This window comes from Piliocolobus tephrosceles, chromosome 17 (genome assembly GCF_002776525.5).
Source record: "Piliocolobus tephrosceles isolate RC106 chromosome 17, ASM277652v3, whole genome shotgun sequence".
NCBI classification, from domain to species: Eukaryota; Metazoa; Chordata; class Mammalia; order Primates; family Cercopithecidae; genus Piliocolobus; species Piliocolobus tephrosceles.
In genome coordinates, this window is record NC_045450.1 from 70,606,974 (window position 1) to 70,626,272 (window position 19,299).

Here is a 19,299-nt window from a genome sequence, read left to right on the forward strand (position 1 = left end):
GGCCAGCGGGGAGGATGGTGAGTGAGGAGGAGGGAGGCCAGCGGGGAAGATGGTGAGTGAGGAGGAGGGAGGCCAGCGGGGAGGATGGTGAGCAGGGAAGAGCGAGACCAGTGCTGCCGTTTCCTTCTGGGTGACCCTCTCTAGGCTTCGGTTTCCTCAAGTGTCAAATCAATGAGGTGGACCAGAGCGCCTGCAGCTCTGGCTTCCTACCCTGCATGATTCTAGAACCTGTGTAACTCCAGCATGGCTGGAAATGGAGCCCATGAATGGTGGGTTGTCAAATAATAAGGCAGGGAGCAGAGCCCAGTGGGAGGGTCCAAGGAGTTCTGAGTGCCCAGCAGTGTCTGCAGGGACCACAGATGACCTCAAGGCCTCCCCAGATGTGGTGCCTTGCACAACTCTAGGGGGCGCCATGGAGTTGGGCACCTCACAATTTGTGTGGCTCCACAGGGCAGCTTTGAACCGGTCTGGGGTACTTAGAAGGAGCTCAGAACTCACTAAGCTCATTGCCAGCGTATGTAATTCTTTTGGTTTAAGGCGATTAAAATGCAGATACCTTCCTGCATTTACATGTTATCTGCATTCCTACCTTAGTTTAGTGTTTTCCAAACTTTGGTCACTTGAGGTCCACTATCACAATTGGTTTTCACAGCCTGGACTGTTATTAATATCATGTTTTTCCCCAAGTCTGAATTTTTAAAGCTTATTTAAGTGAGAACCCACTATCATTGCCTGTAAAGGAAGACCTGTGCCACCTGGTATAAGTAGGTGACTGTCTGGCTAGAATTGACTAATATTGTATTTGGCTTTCATTGAATTTGTCTTGACGTCTGACAATGCCCTGAATTTGGAGCCCTAAGTTCAGTGCCATTATTCAAAAGGGGAGGTTGACAGGTGTTAGGTGTTAGAGAGCTATCGGCACCAAACTGAGGCTTGCTTTTTGAGGTAATCAGAGGTTGGGGAAATATTGAAGATGGAATAATCTTGTGATTACACGTATCACCCCTCCCCCATTATTCTGTGTGTGCCACATTTGGGGAACCCCTGCTTTAATTTGAGTGTTTTTCAGACTCTTTCCTGAGAACAGATTTGGATGAGGGTTTTGCAGAGATTCTTAATCTGAAATCCAGGAAATACCAAGGGCACTGTGAATTTGTTGAGAAAAAGATTATGTCTTTATTTTCTTTAACTTCAGGTTTAAATTGAGCATTTCCTTTTGTTATGAATGTAGAAAGCAGACCACAATGTCCTTAGCAGTGCCTCTGAGACGGAGTATCGTTATAAGAAATGACAGTTGTCGAAACATCGAAACATCGTTTGCCGTCAGCCTGACTTGTTATATACTTGTTGTTATAACAGTTACCAGACCTTCTCTAGACATTGTATTTAAAGAGTCAATTAAGAAGAACAGAGAACACTTGTAGTTCATAGTTTCTGTCATTGGTTTCCTTAGTCAGTCTGTATATTTGTTCATGCATATAAAAACATTACTTCTACAAGCAGTACACGGATTTTCCTGGAATATCAAAGTGGTTCAAGAAACACAAAGAGTTACCCATGTGGGTGTGAGACAGACTGTGCACTTGGGCAGGAGGGACCCTGTGTGTCTCCCCGCAGCACTCTCATCGTGTCCCTCTCGTCCACAGCGTTCTCCCAGATGGTGATCAGCTTCTACTATGGGGGCAAGCTGGTGGGCCAGGCCACCACCACCTGCCCCGAGGGCTGCCGCCTGTCCCTGAGCCAGCCTGGGCTACCTGGCACCAAGCTGTATGGGCCCGAGGGCCTGGAGCTGGTGCGCTTCCCACCGGCCGACGCCATCCCCAGCGAGCGACAGAGGCAGGTGACGCGGAAGCTGTTCGGGCACCTGGAGCGCGGGGTGCTGCTGCACAGCAGCCGGCAGGGCGTGTTCGTCAAGCGGCTGTGCCAGGGCCGCGTGTTCTGCAGCGGCAACGCTGTGGTATGCAAGGGCAGGCCCAACAAGCTGGAGCGCGACGAGGTGGTCCAGGTCTTCGACACCAGCCAGTTCTTCCGAGGTCTGTACCGTTGTCACTTTGCTGCCCCCATGTCTTAGAGGTCACGCCTCCTATCCGTGTGCCATTTGCAGCTCAGGGTGGCCCTGTGGTCTCACGGAGGGATGTGGAGGAGCGAGGGGCATGGTGTGGCAAGGAGGGGCTTCTTTGAATGGCAGTCTGTCCTCTCCCACTGAGCGATCCTGGGGTGCTTCTCTGTGCTTCAGCTTCCCCGTGTGTACAGTGGGGGTGCAGAATCAGTACCCTCCTCAGGTGATTGTCGGGAACTTAACCTCATGTTCTTTGGAGTATGTTCTGTGGACAGACGCTGAGCGCCCGCTAGAGATGCAGAGTCTGAGGCCCTGCTCCAACCACAGGATCCGAAACAGCGTCTTAGCAAGGTCTCTGGGGACCTGTGTACAGGTCATGAGATACGCTGACTTTCCGCACACTAAGTGCTCAGGATGGCAGCTGCATGTACTAAGTCCTGCCCATCAGCTTTCATTATTCTGTGAGGAGGATGTGTAGAATCGCAGCCTGGGTGTCTCCAGGAGGGCTAGGATGGCGGCTCCCTTCTCCACGTCCCTGTGCTCTCTGCTCCTCTCTCTGCAGCAGCGCAGCCTGAGCTAGTGTCAGGTCTCAGCTGCCACTGGCCTGAGAACTCCCAGAGGAGGGGCCTGGAAGGGCAGGTGCGGTGGCGTGTGTGAGCTCAGGTGCGTAAGCCCTGAGGAATCCCTCTAATGAGGAGGTGTGAGGCCGGGGTTATCACCCCTGAGCAGGCAGCACAGCACGGCACGGAGGGGCATCCTGCAATGTAGATTCCTGGGCCTGCCTCACATCCTCTCATTCCATGGGTCTGAGGCAGGGCCCAAGATTCTGCATTTCTAGTGAACTCCCGGGGAGGGCAACTGCTGCTGGTCCACTGGCCCCACTTGGAGACCCTTTCAGTTGGCTGTCAGAGAATCGGGTGAGGGCTGCAGCCCTCCCTGGGTGTCATCAGGTGGTGATTGCAAACTCAGTTGCCTCCAGGGGCCAGGCAGGTAAGAGCAATGCACGAAGTCTTGAGAGATAAGAGGGAGCATTGAGCAACTGTGCCCATGGAGAGGCGTTCAACTCAGGCCTTAAAATCCCGGCAACAACCTGGAATGGCCAAACCAACAGCTCCTTGCTTGGAATTTGGCCCAAGGGCCACCAGTTTGAGATCCCAAGGTGCCCTGGCCTAAATGCTGCAGTATCCCTGCTAAGCCCCAAGCCTCCTGATTCCCCAGCCCCTAGTAAGCCCTGGGCCTCCTGATCCCCCCAGCCCTGCTGCTGCGGGAGTTGGAGGTCATCTCGGCCTTGCTTGCAAACACCCTCTGCCTGTGTCATTCCAGAGCTGCAGCAGTTTTATAACAGCCAGGGCCGGCTTCCCGACGGCAGGGTGGTGCTGTGCTTTGGGGAAGAATTTCCAGATATGGCCCCCTTGCGCTCCAAACTCATTCTCGTGCAGGTAAGTATGGGCAGCTTTTTTTTTTTTTTTGAGATGGAGTCTTGCTCTGTTGCCCAAGCTGGAGTGCAATGGCATGACCTTGGCTCACTGCAACCTCCACCTCCCGGGTTCAAGCGATTCTCCTGCCTCAGCCTCCCGAGTTGCTGGAACTACAGGCCCATGCCACCACGCTCAGCTAATTTTTTGTATTTCTAATTGAGATGGGGTTTCACCATATTGGCCAGGATGGTCTCAACCTCGTGATCCGCCTGCCTCGGCCTTCCAAAGTGCTGGGATTACAGGCGTGAGCCACCGCTTCCCGGCCGTATGGGCACCTTTGAGCCCTGCATTCAGGTCTCCTGGCCCCCTCATGTAAGGATCAAGTTTTGGGCTGGAGAAGAGGTCACAAGGACGGAATTTCCACCTGTGTAGGAGGCAGGCCTGGGCAAGACCTTCAATATGGGGGAAATAGATTCTTGCCATCTCCGAGCCATCTCTGGTGTCTGGGACGCGCATAATCTGTGTGTGTGTGTTTTCTGCTTCTTTTTTGTTTTTTAAATCTAAGCCTCTTCTCCAGAAAGATTCTACCTGTTCAGTTGCCTGAAGGTCTAAGGGACAGATTAGGGCACTGCCAGCCCTTATTTCATGTGGTCAAAGGAATTAATGTTTAATGGTGGGATCCCGGGTGCTGGCTGTCCCAGCTGAGACAGTACTGGGGAGTATGGAAGTCTTGGCAGGAATACTGCTTGCCTTTTCTTGGCATTCTGGCTCATTCACTTGGGACTCACGTGGCACTGGGGTCATCAGAGGACCTGGCTAGGGTCAAAGACAGTGCACATCCCCTTTGGAGCCTCCGCCTCCGCCTCTGACTGTCTGCACCTCCCATCTAGATTGAGCAGCTCTACGTCCGGCAGCTGGCAGAAGAGGCTGGGAAGAGCTGTGGAGCCGGCTCCGTGATGCAGGCCCCCGAGGAGCCGCCACCAGACCAGGTCTTCCGGATGTTTCCAGATATTTGTGCCTCACACCAGAGACCGTTTTTCAGAGAAAACCAACAGATCACCGTCTAAGTGTGTCACTTGGGCACCCCACCCCGGCTGCGTCCTGCATCCATCTCCCTATTGCAGTGGGCTGCATCATGATTAAAGGATGTGGATCCCTCTGTCTGGGGTGGGATGCCTTACTTTGCACTTAATTTAGTAAGGGCATTCTCGGAGGAGTAGACGTTTGATACAAAGTGGCGGCATAGCCCTGCTGAGATGTCAGTGGTGGCCTGGATGCTGTAACCCCAACCTGTGGCTAAACATTTTATTTTCTACACTTTCCCCTTCATTATCATTAGTTGCTGTGATTCTTTCTGCATTTTTGGTTAACTATCATTTCCAAAGACTTGTCATTCAGTAATATTAGCAGATAGCTGCTTCATGTAAAGGAATTTGGAGTTTAAAAATCAACTCGTGAAAACAAGGCTGTTTTTGTCTTTATCTTTTGTCAGAATTATAGATTTATAGATTTATGATTTCATAGGCTTGATTCTATGTGGAATATCTTTTTACTTCTATGCATTTTAATAAGATTTAAAAATATTTAGATACACACCCCCCTTTAATAAGTGCAAGAAAAACTCTTGACTTGTTAGAAGAAAGTATATTCTTTCTAGAATTCGGCACAGGAATATGTCTTCATATCCAGGCAAACGGGTGTATTTTTATCTTCAGACAATCCTTCTCCTCTGGGGCTTTGTTGCCAGGAAGATTAAAACTAAATTCATTTTTTTCATTTCTGTAATGAAATCATCCCAGATACCTCTTGTCTTCTTTCCAAATGTTTTTCACATATGTTTAAAATATTTCTACTTTGAATTGTCGGATTTTCCATGTCCTTCTTTCTCCTTTGTGCCCAGCCTGAGTCAGCACCATCCCACATTCAGAACCTCCCAGTGAAAGGGCAGGAAGGGGCCTCGCCTGTCAGCCTTCATTTTGAGAAGGTGGAAGGTGTTGGGGTTTGGGAGACAGCTCATCCAGTCTCCCAAGTCTCATGTGACATGGTGGATTTGTGACCGTGAGAGTTTCCGGTTTACAATATGAAAAACCAGTTTCCTTTTCCCAGCACCACGCCTGTGGAGGTGACAGTCAGACCCAGAGATCCTTTAGATGTGGATGAGCTCACAGGTGAATAGAGGAGAAGACCAGGGGACGTGCCTTTTCCGTTTTGTCCAACAAAGCATTATATTTTCAAGAATGGCAGACCTGTTTGCTGAAGTGTTCGTAAGATAACAATAGGCTTGAATCTCCAATTCAAATGAATGTCAAAGCACAGATCTTTAATATGCTGAATGAATATTTATTTTTGTATCCATTGAAACATTATATTGATCTCTTTTATTCTTTATGAAAATAAAATGCTCTTTTTTAAAACTGCTGTGTACTGTATTTTTTTCGTCACTGTCAAATACGATGCAGTTCTCACCAGATTCTGGGTTCTGTAAAGGGGGAGTTACGGCTGCAACGTGCAGGTTTAATTCAGTGCACTGGACTAAAACAATATTGCACTGGGATTTTAAGGATTTTTTTTTTTTTTTTTTTTTTTTTGAGACAACGTCTTGTACCTAGGCTGGAGTGCAGCAGTACGATCTCAGCTCACTGCAACTTCCACTTCCCAGGTTCAAGCGATTATTATTATTTTTTTTTTTGAAACGGAGTCTCGCTCTGTCGCCCAGGCTGGAGTGCAGTGGCCGGATCTCAGCTCACTGCAAGCTCCGCCTCCCGGGTTCACACCATTCTCCTGCCTCAGCCTCCTGAGTAGCTGGGACTACAGGCGCCCGCCACCGCGCCCGGCTAGTTTTTTGTATTTTTTAGTAGAGACGGGGTTTCACCGTGTTAGCCAGGATGGTCTCAATCTCCTGACCTCGTGATCTGCCCGTCTCGGCCTCCCAAAGTGCTGGGATTACAGGCTTGAGCCACCGCGCCCTGCCTCAAGCGATTCTTATGCCTCAGCCTCCCAAGTAGCTGGGATTACAGGCATGTGCTACCACATCTGCCTAATATATATATATATATATATATATATATTTTTTTTTTTTTTTTTTTAATTAAAGTTGGGAGTTCACCATTTTGCCCGGGCTGGTCTCGAACTTCTGGCCTCATGTGATCTGCCCCAACCTCTTCCCCGGCCTCCCAAAGTGCTGGGTTTACAGGTGTGAGCCACCTCACCTAACTCCTGTTTTAAGGATTTTTTTTTTTCAACATATCCCTAAAACAACAGCAAAAAGATACGGAGACTTGGACGGATCGTATGGAATGACAACATTCTCCAGTGTTTTTATTCTGAATGGGGGCCTGTTTGGGTTTCTGTGAGCTGACAGATGAGTGTGTGGAAGGGCATGGAGGAGGTGGGGTCTTGTGCTGATTTCACCCTCCTGGAGGCAGCTGGGGGTGATTTGTACGAGGCCTCCCTGGTTGGGTCGGCCACACGTGGCTGGGGTGTGTGTCCTGTTTAAGCACATGTCACTGTGCTAGGCCCTTAGGAGACAGCGAGGACATGAGGGACCAAGGCTGGCAGTCACAGAGATGACTTCCAGCCGAGTGGGGCATTGCCATCCATCAACACAACAAAACCCATCAATTCGGGGAGATGCAGGGCCGGCCAAGCCAGGTGGAGAGACGTTCCCCAGCACATCTCATCCACAAGGTCGTGTCTGGTCTCTCCTCTGCCCTCATAGGAGCCCAGTGAGACTGGGCCTGCTCTTCATTTCTATCTTACAGATGAGGAAACTGAGGCACAGGCTCATGCGTGTCTGACTGAGAGCCACCTATGTCCCAGGAGGACAGCTTAGCCCGAGAGGCTTCATGACCAGATCTTGCTGCCATCCTTGAACTGGTGGGCTTGCTAACACCCCACGCAAAAGGTCAGCAGCTGGGTCCGTCACTCACTGTCTTAGGGGTCTTTGCCATGAGTCACACTCACGTCCGCACACTGCAAGTAGGAATTTTGTTTACAAGCAAGCTCTTCTCCGTCCTGTGGATTCAGGGCCAAATGTGGAAAGTTGATATTGTCTGTTGTCTCCCCGGAATTCAACGCTATCGTGCAGACAGTCGACAAGTCCTTCCTACTCAACTTCTTGCAGCAAGGTCGGGGAGAGGCGGGAGTGGGGAGTGTTTGCATTTGCAGAGGAGGAAATCTGGGGACAGGATGCTTCTGTAAGAACTGTGGTTTCTAGAGAATGCTGTGAGGGCCCCGGATGTGAACTGACTTGAGATGCTGACCCCGCACTGGCCAGTTAGCTCTGGGCCCTGAAGGGAAGCTGGTGGGGACGGGCTGATGGGACATCCTGAAAAACAAGCCACCTCCACTCTTGGTATTTTAAAAACGTTTTAAGAAGTTATTTCAACAATCCCTTTCTGAGTGATTGCCACTTAGTTCATTAACTTTTGCAAAATCCCACTTAGGGAGGCCAAGATGGGTGGGTCACTTGAGGTCAGGAGTTCGAAACCAGCCTGGCCAACATGATGAAGCTCTGTCTCTACTAAAAAAAAAAAAAAAATTACAAAAATTAGCCAGGCGTGGTGACAGGCACCTGTAATGCCAGCTACTTGGGAGGTTGAGACAAGAATCGCTTGAACCCAGGGGGGTGGAGGTTGCAGTGAGCCGAGATCACGCTACTGCACTCCAGCCTGGGTGATACAGTGAGACTCTGTCTCAAAAAAAATATGCAAAATCCGTCTGGGACACAACATTTTTGCTTGCCCTCGTAATGTCCAGAAGCCTGGAGATGACGACCCCTGGGTCCCAGCAGCCTCAGGATCCGCCGAGTCCTAGAAATCCTGGGAAAATCCTCCTGAAAGGGCTTCACCGGGCAGCCATCCACGCCTGCCGCAGGGACACTTTCTCCCCATAAAGAAGCCACTGTGGGAACCACGAAGAAATGACTCCTGTGCGTGATTCAGACTCTCCATAATAGAAAGTTTTGCAATCCAGTTACTCAGAAATGTTTAGAAATTCTAAAGAATAATCTATAATTAATGACTGTAATTTTAACAACCCAGTGGGCTGAGAGTGGGGGTGGCAGTTTCTCAGTGGAAAATCTAGCTGCTTTTACTACCAGTAGGAGGAGAATGACAAATGTCCTGGCCCCAGGGCACACCTGATCTCAGGCATTCCCAAGCACACCATTCATTGACCTATTAAAAGGCCTTGCTCATGGTAAGAAGCCCATTTAAACCAGCATTTCCCAAACTTATTTGACTTGATTGTTCTGCCTTGCAGTGTGTCTGTGGATGAGAGGTGCCCACAAGTGTTCAGTCTTTTATCACAATCCAACTGGAACAGCTGAGGAGTTGAGAAGAGTGTGTACATTATTTCTTTCCTATTTTCTCTGGGCTACTTTTCAGTCTGGATGGAGTCTGCCAGGGATGGGGATGGGCTTCAGTCTCCTCTTTTTATGTAACAAACTATTCCTAAACGTAGTGGTATAAAAAGCACTTTATTTTGTGGGTCAAAATTTAGATGGGGTACAGTGATGTTGGCTTTGCTCTGCTCTGCAATGTCTGGAATCTTAGCTGGGAACAGCCGAGAGTGACTTGAAGGCCCGTGGATAGAACCACCTAGAAGCTTTTTCATTCACAGTCTGGTGCTTGCTCTGGAAGGAGGTGAGGCTGGGCACAGTTGGGACACTGATGAGAATGTTGACTTGTGGCTTCTCTATGGAGCCTGGGCTTCCTCACAGTATGGCAGTGTCAGGGCAGTCCCGGGGACAAAGGGGAAGCTGAACGGCTGTTTGTGACCCAGCCATCGCTGAACTGGACAAACAAGCCCTCCCAGGTTCAAGAGGAACGGGCAGAAACACCAGCTCTTGAGGAAGGAGTGTCCAGGAATTTGCAGCCATGCTTTCAACCTGCCATGGGAGCCCCGAAGCTTCTCCTTTGCTGCCATCCCACCTGCCTTTTATCCCCCTGGCCTCTCCTCGGGCATCCTGGCTCCTTTCTGCCCTATTCTTTGAGTCCCAGGCAGATGGGCCTTTTCCCCACTTTGTCTTGAGAGTATGGCCGTGGACTGTGCCTACTTGAGAATGGAGGCTTTTTCGTGTCCATTTTGATGGCCTCTCGGAGCAGGACTCTGACATGTTACTGGGTTACAAAGACCCCTCCCTGCCAGGGCCAGCGTGCAGCACAGGGTGCTTTTGAGTTCCAGCGAACTGGCTGCTCTGGCTGGAGCCTAGTGGGAAGTTTCCCCTTATCTGCCCATTCCTCATCCCTCAGGGCACACAGGTCACCTTTCCTCGCCTTCTGCCTTCTCGTCCCCACCTCTAAGGCTCAGCCAAAGTTTCTTCATAAGAGCAAGAAAGACAATGAAAGAGCCTGCCATGGGTGACGGTTTTTGTGGGGCCAAAAAAGCCCAGTTCGAACCTCCAGTTCCACCACCTGCAGCCGAGTGAAAGAGGCTGCGTTATTCAGATGCCCCAAGCCTCAGTTTCCCCACTTGTTGTGCGGCTTGAGTGCTCTAACACATCAAGGCATCCCAGAACAGCGCTTGGCAGAGACTCACAGTGTATCAGTGTGAGCTGTCGTTACTGGAAAGTGGGGTGGAGTCGGGTTTGGATTCCCCCAGAAGCAGAGACAGAAACAAAAGAATTCAAGGTAAGTGACGTATGGGAGGTGATCTCAGAAGCGCTGGGAGGGGAAGGGGACCTGCGGCTCTAATGATGACCCTGTGCTACTGGAGGCCTGGGATCTCTGAGGAATGCTGAGGCCCAAGCCCTGCAGAGCCAGCCCCAGGTTGTTAATGACTTGGCACTTTCCTCTTGCCTTGTGTGCAGGGGTGGGCTCAGGTGACCGGAGAAGTCTCAGACACTGTGGCAGGTGCTGGCAGGGGGAGTCACAGCTGCATAAACTGGATTGGGGTGGGCGGGGTGGGGCGGGCGAGGGGTTGCGTTTGCTGCGGAGAGGGTTTGTCAGGACTTTCAAGGAAAACGTGTGTAGTGGCTGGAACCACAAATGATCCAGGGTTTGCGTTCCAGCTCAGGGATCATTAGCTTTGTGTGTGTTACTTAAACGTTCTGTTCCTCAGTTTCTTTATCTGTAAAAAAGGGGCAATAATGTTACCTGTTGGGAGGATTAAATGACTTCATAAGTATGGGGAGCTTAGAACCGTGCCTGGCACGCAGTACATACTAAGAAAGTGGATTTGCACATATCATTAATGCCTCCCTCCCTTTCTTTCTTTATTGTTTATTTATTATTAAATAGTTATAAGTATAATTACAATAATTTATGTCAATGAACTATAATGTCAACAATTAAACAACTATAGGTAGGTATTTAATAATTAGTAATTATAAAATAATGTGACGCTAAATTAACTATAGAATTACATAGTGTTAGAGTTGTTTGGTTATCTTTAATTATAAACGTAGTTATTTAATTTCACAGTTACATGAATTATGGAAGTGAGGGTATGATGGTATAACCATACAATTATTAGCTTACCATAGTGTTTATCACACAATTATTAAATAATTACAATGGAATGACTTATTTGCTCTCTGCGCATGTGCAACGGCAAGGATGGCCGCATCCCAGCTCTATCCAGTCCCTGGCCCAGCGCCTGGGATTCGGTGGCACTCTGTAAACGCTTGCAGAGTGAGCAGCGGTGAGTGGACGCAGCGGGATCGGGCTCTGGCCATGAAGGTGGCCGTGAACAGGAAGGGCCACAAGAGCACACAGACGTCAATGACATGGGGCTCCAGGAGGGGCAGGAAGGGCTACAGAAACAGCATCCCCCAAGCTGCCTGGCACAGAAGAAGTGCTACAGAGATGGGACTTCCCTTCCCATCCTCTTCTCCTGATAAAAAACTGAAAACATGAGAGCAAGATCATGGGGCTTCTGTGAGGTCAAATGAGCGAACAAAAGTCTTGCAGGATAAATCACTGTGAGAATCTCCCTCCGCTGTCTTCCAAGAGAACGTGATTGTGAGCCTGCTCCTCCCTTCCTGGAGGGGCTGCTTCCTGCTGGGGAGAGGCTAAGTTGAACTCTAGGATCAAGAAACGGAAAGAGGCAGAGAAAGGTGAGAAGGCGCTCCCATGGAGCGTCCGGGCAGTACCGGGCTGGCCCGAAGGAGGTGCGGATGAGGGGAAAGGCTGTTTACAGATGTGGTGCCTTCTCCGTGTGCATCCACCTCCTGGGTCTCAACTGGCGCAGATGGAGGGTCTGAGTCAATCTGAGGTTACATTTGCTTGGTGAGCTATGCTTTTTCAAGAGGCCATTCCTCTGAGACTGAGCCCCACGGCTCCTGGCTTTATTCGAGTTACAAGCATCTACCAAGGCCTGGTACACGATAGTTATCTCCCTCTCCTTTTCTCTTTTTCTTTTTTTTTTTTTTTTTTTTTGAGAGGGAGTCTTGCTCTGTCGCCCAGGCTGGAGTGCAGTGGCCGGATCTCAGCTCACTGCAAGCTCCGCCTCCCGGGTCCACGCCATTCTCCTGCCTCAGCCTCCCGAGTAGCTGGGACCACAGGCGCCGCCACCACGCCCAGCTAGTTTTTTTGTATTTTTAGTAGAGACGGGGTTTCACTATGTTAGCCAGGATGGTCTCGATCTCCTGACCTCGTGATCCGCCCGTCTCGGCCTCCCAAAGTGCTGGGATTACAGGCTTGAGCCACCGCGCCTGGCCACCCCTCTCCTTTTTTCTAAATAATAAGGGCCAGAGGGAGTTAGAAACAAAAAGGAAACCTGAAGACAAAAATCTCTCGGAAGGGACTCTGGCTGATTTTTTTTAATTTAATTTTTTATTTTTTATTAATGCTCATCTTCCCTGAAGATCCCTGGCTGTTTTCTTGACCAGCTTCTGGAGAGAAAAATCACAGTGCGTTTGAGCAGCCCCAGATGTGCTCTCCCCATTCAGAGCTTCCCTTCCTGTAGTGTCTGCGGAGCCTTCCTTCTGGCCTCTCTGCTCTCCGTGTCTAAAAGGAGACATTGAGCAATCCAGGCCAGTTCGAAATCCTAAGCCCAGAAATAAAGTGACTGTTGCTTTTGTGTCCTTGCACGTTTGCCCCGGCTCTCAGCAGAGGCAGAAGGTGATGTTTGGAGGAAGCAGATGGCCCGGTCTACTGTACATTTCAGAACATTTCAACTGCAAGGCTGGCTGGGGCTATTGCATCACTGAGCCAGATAGGGCTGCAGGGCAGAGGCAGGGACCCCTGGGGGTGGAACTGCTGGGTGGCAGGATGGGGTGGGGGAGCTGAGGTGGTGTTTGGAGAGGAGGGGGAGAAGGGGGAGACAGTCTGGGGAATGTGCCTGAATTCCCACCCTGGTTCAGTGTGGGCTGTTGCAAACGGTGCACACGGGCTGAGAAGTCAGCTAGACCTGGGTTCCAATCCCGATTCCTTACTGATGAGTTGTGTGACCTTGGAAAATGACTTCTCTTTGAATTTCAGTATCCTCAACTATACATGATGGATTCTTCCCACATCACATGGATGTTGTGGGGACTCATTGTCCTGACCTCCCGGGGTGTTTGTGAGGATTAAATGAGACCGTGCATGTGACATGCTTAGACAAGCGCCCTGCACACCGTAAGCCCTGGGTGCGTGTTAGCTGTGGGGAGGATTCTCATGACCGTGATGATGGGAGAACTCAGCACAGCCCTGGAGGAGGAGTGTTGGTTCTCAACAACTGTGGCCGTTTGGGGGTTGTTGGCTTGTACTCCCTCTTTGTAGAGGCCCCTCGCTGCTGGCTCAGGGCTGCTCCCGGGTGCAGTTTCAGTGGCAAGGCATTCAATTGTGCGGGCTGACTCGGGCGTGGTGAAAGCCAGCGGGCCCTCTGGACCCTGGCCTTGGTCCTCGGCCCTAGTGGTTGTCCCCTCTGCCCCTGGATTGGTTGGCCCATGGGGAGGAGCTCTTTGCCTAAGGATGGTCTCCCTGGCGCAGCGACAGAGGGACGCTTAACCCACGCCACCACCTTCGTTCGACTGCCAGCATAGCTGAGTGTTTGAGTCAGCCTCTCTTTGCGTCCCAGTGACACGGGCAGCAAATGTGGGAGGCTGCCCAGTGGGTGGGGATTCGATCAGACGGGGCGAAGAGATTTTTCGAAGGCCCTCTTCACCGACGTAGCTTACGACAGTGCTGGAGCGCCCACCTGAGCAGGCTGTGCTCTCAGCTTGTTTTGCTGAACACCTTCCTATCGTCCCAACATCCACCTGCTCTCCCAGGGAGACTGACCTCTTCCAGGGACCATGAGCAGCTTCCCCAACAGGTGCCCAGCGGGACACCAGAGGGAGGGAGGAGAGAGAGGCCAGAGCGCCTGCTCCCCTGTTTTCTACCGGAGTTTCTCTGAGTCAATGCTCCCCCCGAGGCACTGGCCCCCACACCGCCCTCCTCCTGGGCTCTGGCAGCCATGCTCGCGCCTGGCCCCTCTAGGTCCCCTGACTTTGGTGACAGCTCATCCTTGTTCCTGCTCTGTCTCCTTTGGTTCCCTTAGACCAGGCCTCAGCAAACCTGGCTTGCAGACCAAATCTGGCCGTGGAGCTACAACGACAGAATTCAGCAACTACAGCAGAGGCCGTGCGACCCTCCACGCCGAAGATACTCACTATCTGCCTCTTTCCAGCTTTCCAGAGAAAGTCTGTGACCTCTGTGTGAGGCCCACCCACACCCATGAGCTTAGTCCCTTTGCAAATCCCTTCCTGGAATTAACCTCGGCTGAGTGTGCCAATGGCTGTCTGGGACCTACCTGGCACACATTCCATTACATTCTCGTTCTCTCCATTTTGCAGATGGGGAAGCGGAGGCACAGACAGGCTAAATAACTTCAAGGAGATTAGCCACACAAACAGCAGGGGAAGGTCAGTTCCAGAGTCAAAGCCATGTGCCACCAGCACCCCCTGGCACCTCCTGGCCTGAGCTGCTCTTGTTCACTCTCGGGATGGTCGTGCCAAGGAAGTCCCTGTCCACAGCCAGGGCCCCCGGGGCAGTGCTCGCGGCAGCAGGGCCAGCACTCGAATCCGCGTCCCTACTTCGCTTCTGTGCCCGGGTCCCCCTTGATTGACACACGTCCTGTCATCTATTCTGGTCTCTGAAGGGCTTTTGTGTGCCTCTTCTGTGCTGCATGAGGCACTGATTTTTATGGCCTGTCCTTTGCAGAGGAAGCTTCTCTCATGAATTTCTCAATTTCTGTGGCACAGAGGGTCCCCGAACCCTGGACATGTCAACGACACTCCTCTCTTTTCCAAACCTCTCTACGCATCGCCACCAGAAAGCGGGGCAGCAGGCTGAGGCTGGGACCCTCATTCTGGCCCTTATAATGTGAGCAAGGGAAAGTCCCAGAGCAGATCCCAGAGCACTGCTGGGCCCTTCCCTCCTCTGTAAAGGAGCTGCTCCCTCCCAGGGCCAGAGGAGGTGGCATGCGGTAAGTGGCTAGCAGGTGTAATGATACATTCCTCTTGTGGTCATTCAATGCCCTCACTAAGGATGCTGTGCAGCTGTGTCCACCAGTGGGCGGTTCTCAACCAGGGGTGGTTTGGCCCTTGGGACATCTGGCCATGTCTGGAGACATTTTTGGTTGCCATGATGGAGAGCAGGTGCTACTGGCATCTAGTGGGTCAAGGCCAGGGACGCTGCTCGACACCCCATAGTGCAAAGATGGCCCTCACCTGCCCAGCTAGAAGGATCCAACCCCGAAAGTCAGAAGTGCTGGGTTGGAGGAAGGCCGGAGTGGCCGCCTGTCTTTGTGGAGGGAGGGTCTGTGTCTGTCTTGCTCACTGTCACATCTCCAACAGTCAGGACGGGTTCCATAAATGGTTCCTGACACGTGGGCGTGTGCTGGCTGCCCACCGGCGCTGGTCAACATGGTTCCCACTTCTAAGGCAAGCAGTGACCTGTGCCGGACCTGACGCGGGCTTCAGGGGCTCAGAGGATGGGGATGAGGGCTCCGTAGAGTGGGGGATCGGCTCGTCCCTGATGGATGAGGAGGGTGCAGGTGTGGCCACCTGGGGCTGGGGCTGGGACATTGGGTTTGGGGCCGGTGGGAGATGGGGGTGTTCAGCGCCCCCGGGGTGGCAGACGGAGCTACTCTGAAGGTCTCCAGAGGCTAATGGAGGCTTTTGCGCAGCCACTAGGAAAACAGTGACTCCAGACAGCGGTGCCTGGAGTCCTGCTCAGCCCAGGCAAGGCCGCGAGACTCAGCCAAGGAGCAGCTTCACTCAGGGCGAGCCTGCTCTTCCAAAGGCCCGGGTGAAGGTGGGGACTTGGGCCTTTCTGAAACCTAAGGTCGTTCCTTCAAGGGTTCCTTTCATTTCCTGATTCTGATGTCGGCTGAGATCCGTTCTCTTCCTCACAGGCAGGAAAACCTGTAGGGCCCAGGGGTCAACAGCAACTGGCCTCTGGGACGGCCGCCCCTGCCCCAGCCTGGAGCGGGAAGGGCAGCGGCGCCGGGAGGCGGGAGGCAGGCGGCGGGTTTGGGTGAGGGAGCTCTGCCCGCCCTTGCTGTGCCTGTGCTGCTTCAGGCAAGTCCCTTCACCTCCCTGAGCCTCAGTTTCCTTGTCTGGCAAATAGGGTGGGAAGACACAATGTGATGTTTTCTTGCTAAAGGGCCTCAGCTGCTGCCGAACGGGCCTGGGGAAAACCCGTCCTCCCGCATCTTCCGCCTGGCCGGGCTGGCGCCTAAGGCTCGCTTCTCTCCCACTGAGAGGAGACGCTGGAGGGAAGGCAGTCTGACCTTGCTGACGTCAGCCCAATCTTGACTTCTAGGGTAAGCACCCCTGCTTTTCTCTACACTCTTACTGCCAACTAGTCCCTAAACACATGCCTGTTATCTTGAGTGTTATATCAACAGGAGTAGACAGTACACGCTCCTTTGTGTCTGATTTCCTTTGCTCAGCCCTAGGTGGGGAGAGCCCCCCATTGCTGCGTGTAGCTGGAATTGCTTCTTCGCTGTCACTGCTGCATTCTACGGTGGGACTGCGCCATGACTGACCCACTCTCCCATGGAGGGGCACCTGCTTGGTTTCCAGATTTTGGCTGTCACTGTGGGACCTGCAGTGCGTGGTCGTGTACAGGTGCACTTGTTTCAGAGAGGCATTTCTGAGTCACAGGTGTGTGCACATTCAGCGTGATGACCTGCTGACCTGCCGACAACCTGGGTTTTGTAGAAGTGTCATCCTCTTACAGAGACTCTTAGAGAGTTCAAGGAAACAACCTGTGACTATGTGACGTTTCATGGCACGGAGGACGTTACAGATGTGACCTTGAGCTGGGAGAGTAGCCTAGATTATTTGGGTTGGCCCTGTCAATCGAGAGGGCCTGTCTCATGTGGGTTGCCCTGGTGCACATGGTCATGGGCAGGACGAGGGTTTCCGTGGCTCTATATCCTCACTAACGCTTGGTACTTTCAGTCATTTATGTTTTAGTCATCATGGCAGATGTCGTGGTGCTCATTTCAGTTTAAATTTGCACTTCTCCGATGACTGGTGGGGTTGGGCTCCTTGTCTGTTTCTTGGTGAAGTGCAGCTTTAGGCTGTCCAGCTTCTCCACTGCATTTCATCGTTCCCTGGCGGACACGTGGGTGTTCTTGGGGATCGGGAAGGGAGCCCACACCGTGCTGCAGAGCTGGCATCTGCTCGAGTGGCTGGTGCCTGCAGCTAAGTATTTTGAACATCCCCCTGCCTACTCTGAGTCGGCCCTCTTGGTAAATAGAAGCTATGGTGGAAACCAGGAGAAGGTCTAAGTCTCAGACATGACAGCAGGTCCTACATGGGACTCCAAAGGATTCCACGAGGGAACCCGGCCATCCCTTAGCCTGGCATTGATTCCCGCTGCTCCCCCAGGGTCTTCCTGGCGGTTTCTAACACCAGCCCAGGCTCCTCACCACATAGGCCCATCCCTGCCCAGCTGGACCGAGGTTCCTGCCATCCCCTCCTAATCCAGCTGCGGTCATGGTTCGCTGCATCTGTGCTCCCTAGATGAGGGAGCCTTGTTTGGGAGGCTGGGCAGTGCTGATCCCAGAGCCGTACTCTTCCCAGAGTGATTTCACAGAAACATGATATTTAAACTGGGCCTTGAGGTTAAAAAAAAAAAAAAAAAAGAGGAGCGTGTCAGATGGGGAAGGCAAGCATGACCTCCAAGGCCCGCAGGACATGCTGTGTTTGGGAGACGGCTGTGCTGTGCAGGCGTGGTGAGGAGTGTGATGGTGAGGTCGGGTACGAGCCACAGTGGGGAATGGCCCTGAATGCCAGACTGTGTGTTAGGTTTATTCTTCAGCAATGGGACGCCATCAGAGGTGTAGGACGTGAGAGGGCACTGGGTTGACATGGGTGAACTTAGGCTCTGACACTGTCTAGCAAGCTGAGCATGTGTGAGTCCTTTCCGGAGCCTCAGTTTCCTCATTTGCAAAACAGGGATGATGGTACTAGTTTCCGTGGTTTCACATGCTTGTGTGGGGCTCTTGGGTGAGTGCCTACACCTGACTCACATGTGGCTCTCGATGAATTCTCAATAAATTCTTTGACTACGTCAGGGCAGGGGCTGGAGGGGCAGGGGTATGTTCTGGAGATGTCCTGGCAGTGTGTGGCGGACGGGTGAGATAAAGGAGAGACTGGGGCTGGGAACATATGGGAACTCTGAGTGTCCAGGCTACCCGCTGAAGGGTCAGGGAACCCAGGCTCAGAGCTGGGATGCGGGGCCCACAGCGGGTGCTCCTGCATTTGCCCTCCCCAGCTCATGGTCTAGGAAAAGGAAACAGGGGAGGGCTCCTTATCCAATCTCAGGGCCACAGAGGGATTTGGATGGAGGGCAGGTAGGGTTTGATCCAGGACTCAAAGAACTGCGAGGAGCTAGGATGACAGGGAGGGAGTGGGCATGGCAGAGTGAGAAGGACCAAGGTCAGAGAGCACGTGGTGTGAGGGGAACGTTGAGGGGTAGAGGATGCCGTGCCAGGAGGGCAGTGAGAAACAGGCCAGGCCACTATGGTGACAGTTTTGATCTTTCCTTCCTGGACTTTGTCTTAATTCAGCAACTCAGATGGCATCGCAAAACTCACTGGTGGCACCTCAGTAAGCTCCGTGCCACTTGGCAATCACAAATAAAGCTGCTGTGAACATCCGTGTGCAGGTTTTGGTGTGGACATATGCTTTCAACTCATTCAGGTAAACACTTGGAAGCACGGTTGCCGGATCGTATGGGAAGAGTGTGTTCAGTTTTCAAGAAACTGACAGGCTGTCTTTTAAAATGGCGGCGCCAGCTTGCATCCTCATCTAGGAGCAATGGATGACAGCTCCTGTTGCTAAGAAGCTTTACCTTCAACCCTGGATCTGTTTTGATTCAGTCAGGTGAGGCCAGTCTTGCCTCTGACACCAGGGTGGCAGGATATTGACGTGGCCGACAGCTCGCGCTTTGCTGTTTGCTGCCATGTGAATGTGAACTAGTCATTCAGTGCACCCACCCCAAGCCTTGTTTTCCCATCTGTGGACAGAACATGAGGATGGGATTTAACTCGTGGGAATGCTGGTAGAACACACGGGTCATGGAGCGGCAGCTGGGGGAGAGGAAGCCCTGGATAAACATTAGCCACCATTGTAATTGATAGTGGGTTTCGTAGAAGTGTCATCCTCTTACAGAGACTCTTACCGAGTTCAAGGAAACAACCTGTGACTATGTGACCTTTCATGGCATGAAGGACGTTACAGATGTGACCTTGAGTCGGGGAGAGTAGCCTAGACTATCTGGGTTGGTCCTGTCAGTTGAGAAAAAGGACAAGTCTCTGTCACTTTAGGAGGTTTATTTGACAAAGTTAAGGACGTGCATCCGTGACACAGCCTCAGGAAGTCCTGACAACATTGCC

At 51.9% G+C, this 19,299-nt stretch overlaps 1 protein-coding gene across 2 annotated transcripts in view; it reads left to right on the forward strand.

Annotated features, from left to right (window-relative positions):
* Positions 1–5,891, forward strand: part of IRF8 (interferon regulatory factor 8) — a 23,570-nt gene extending 17,679 nt beyond the window's left edge. For both annotated transcript variants that reach the window (XM_023228950.3, XM_026447734.1), the window contains 3 exons: positions 1,647–2,033; positions 3,383–3,498; positions 4,368–5,891. In XM_023228950.3, coding sequence (XP_023084718.1) covers positions 1,647–2,033; positions 3,383–3,498; positions 4,368–4,544 — 680 coding nt within the window. In that variant the 3' untranslated portion in view covers positions 4,545–5,891. The remainder of the gene's footprint in view (positions 1–1,646; positions 2,034–3,382; positions 3,499–4,367) is intronic.
* Positions 5,892–19,299: the final 13,408 nt, after the last annotated feature.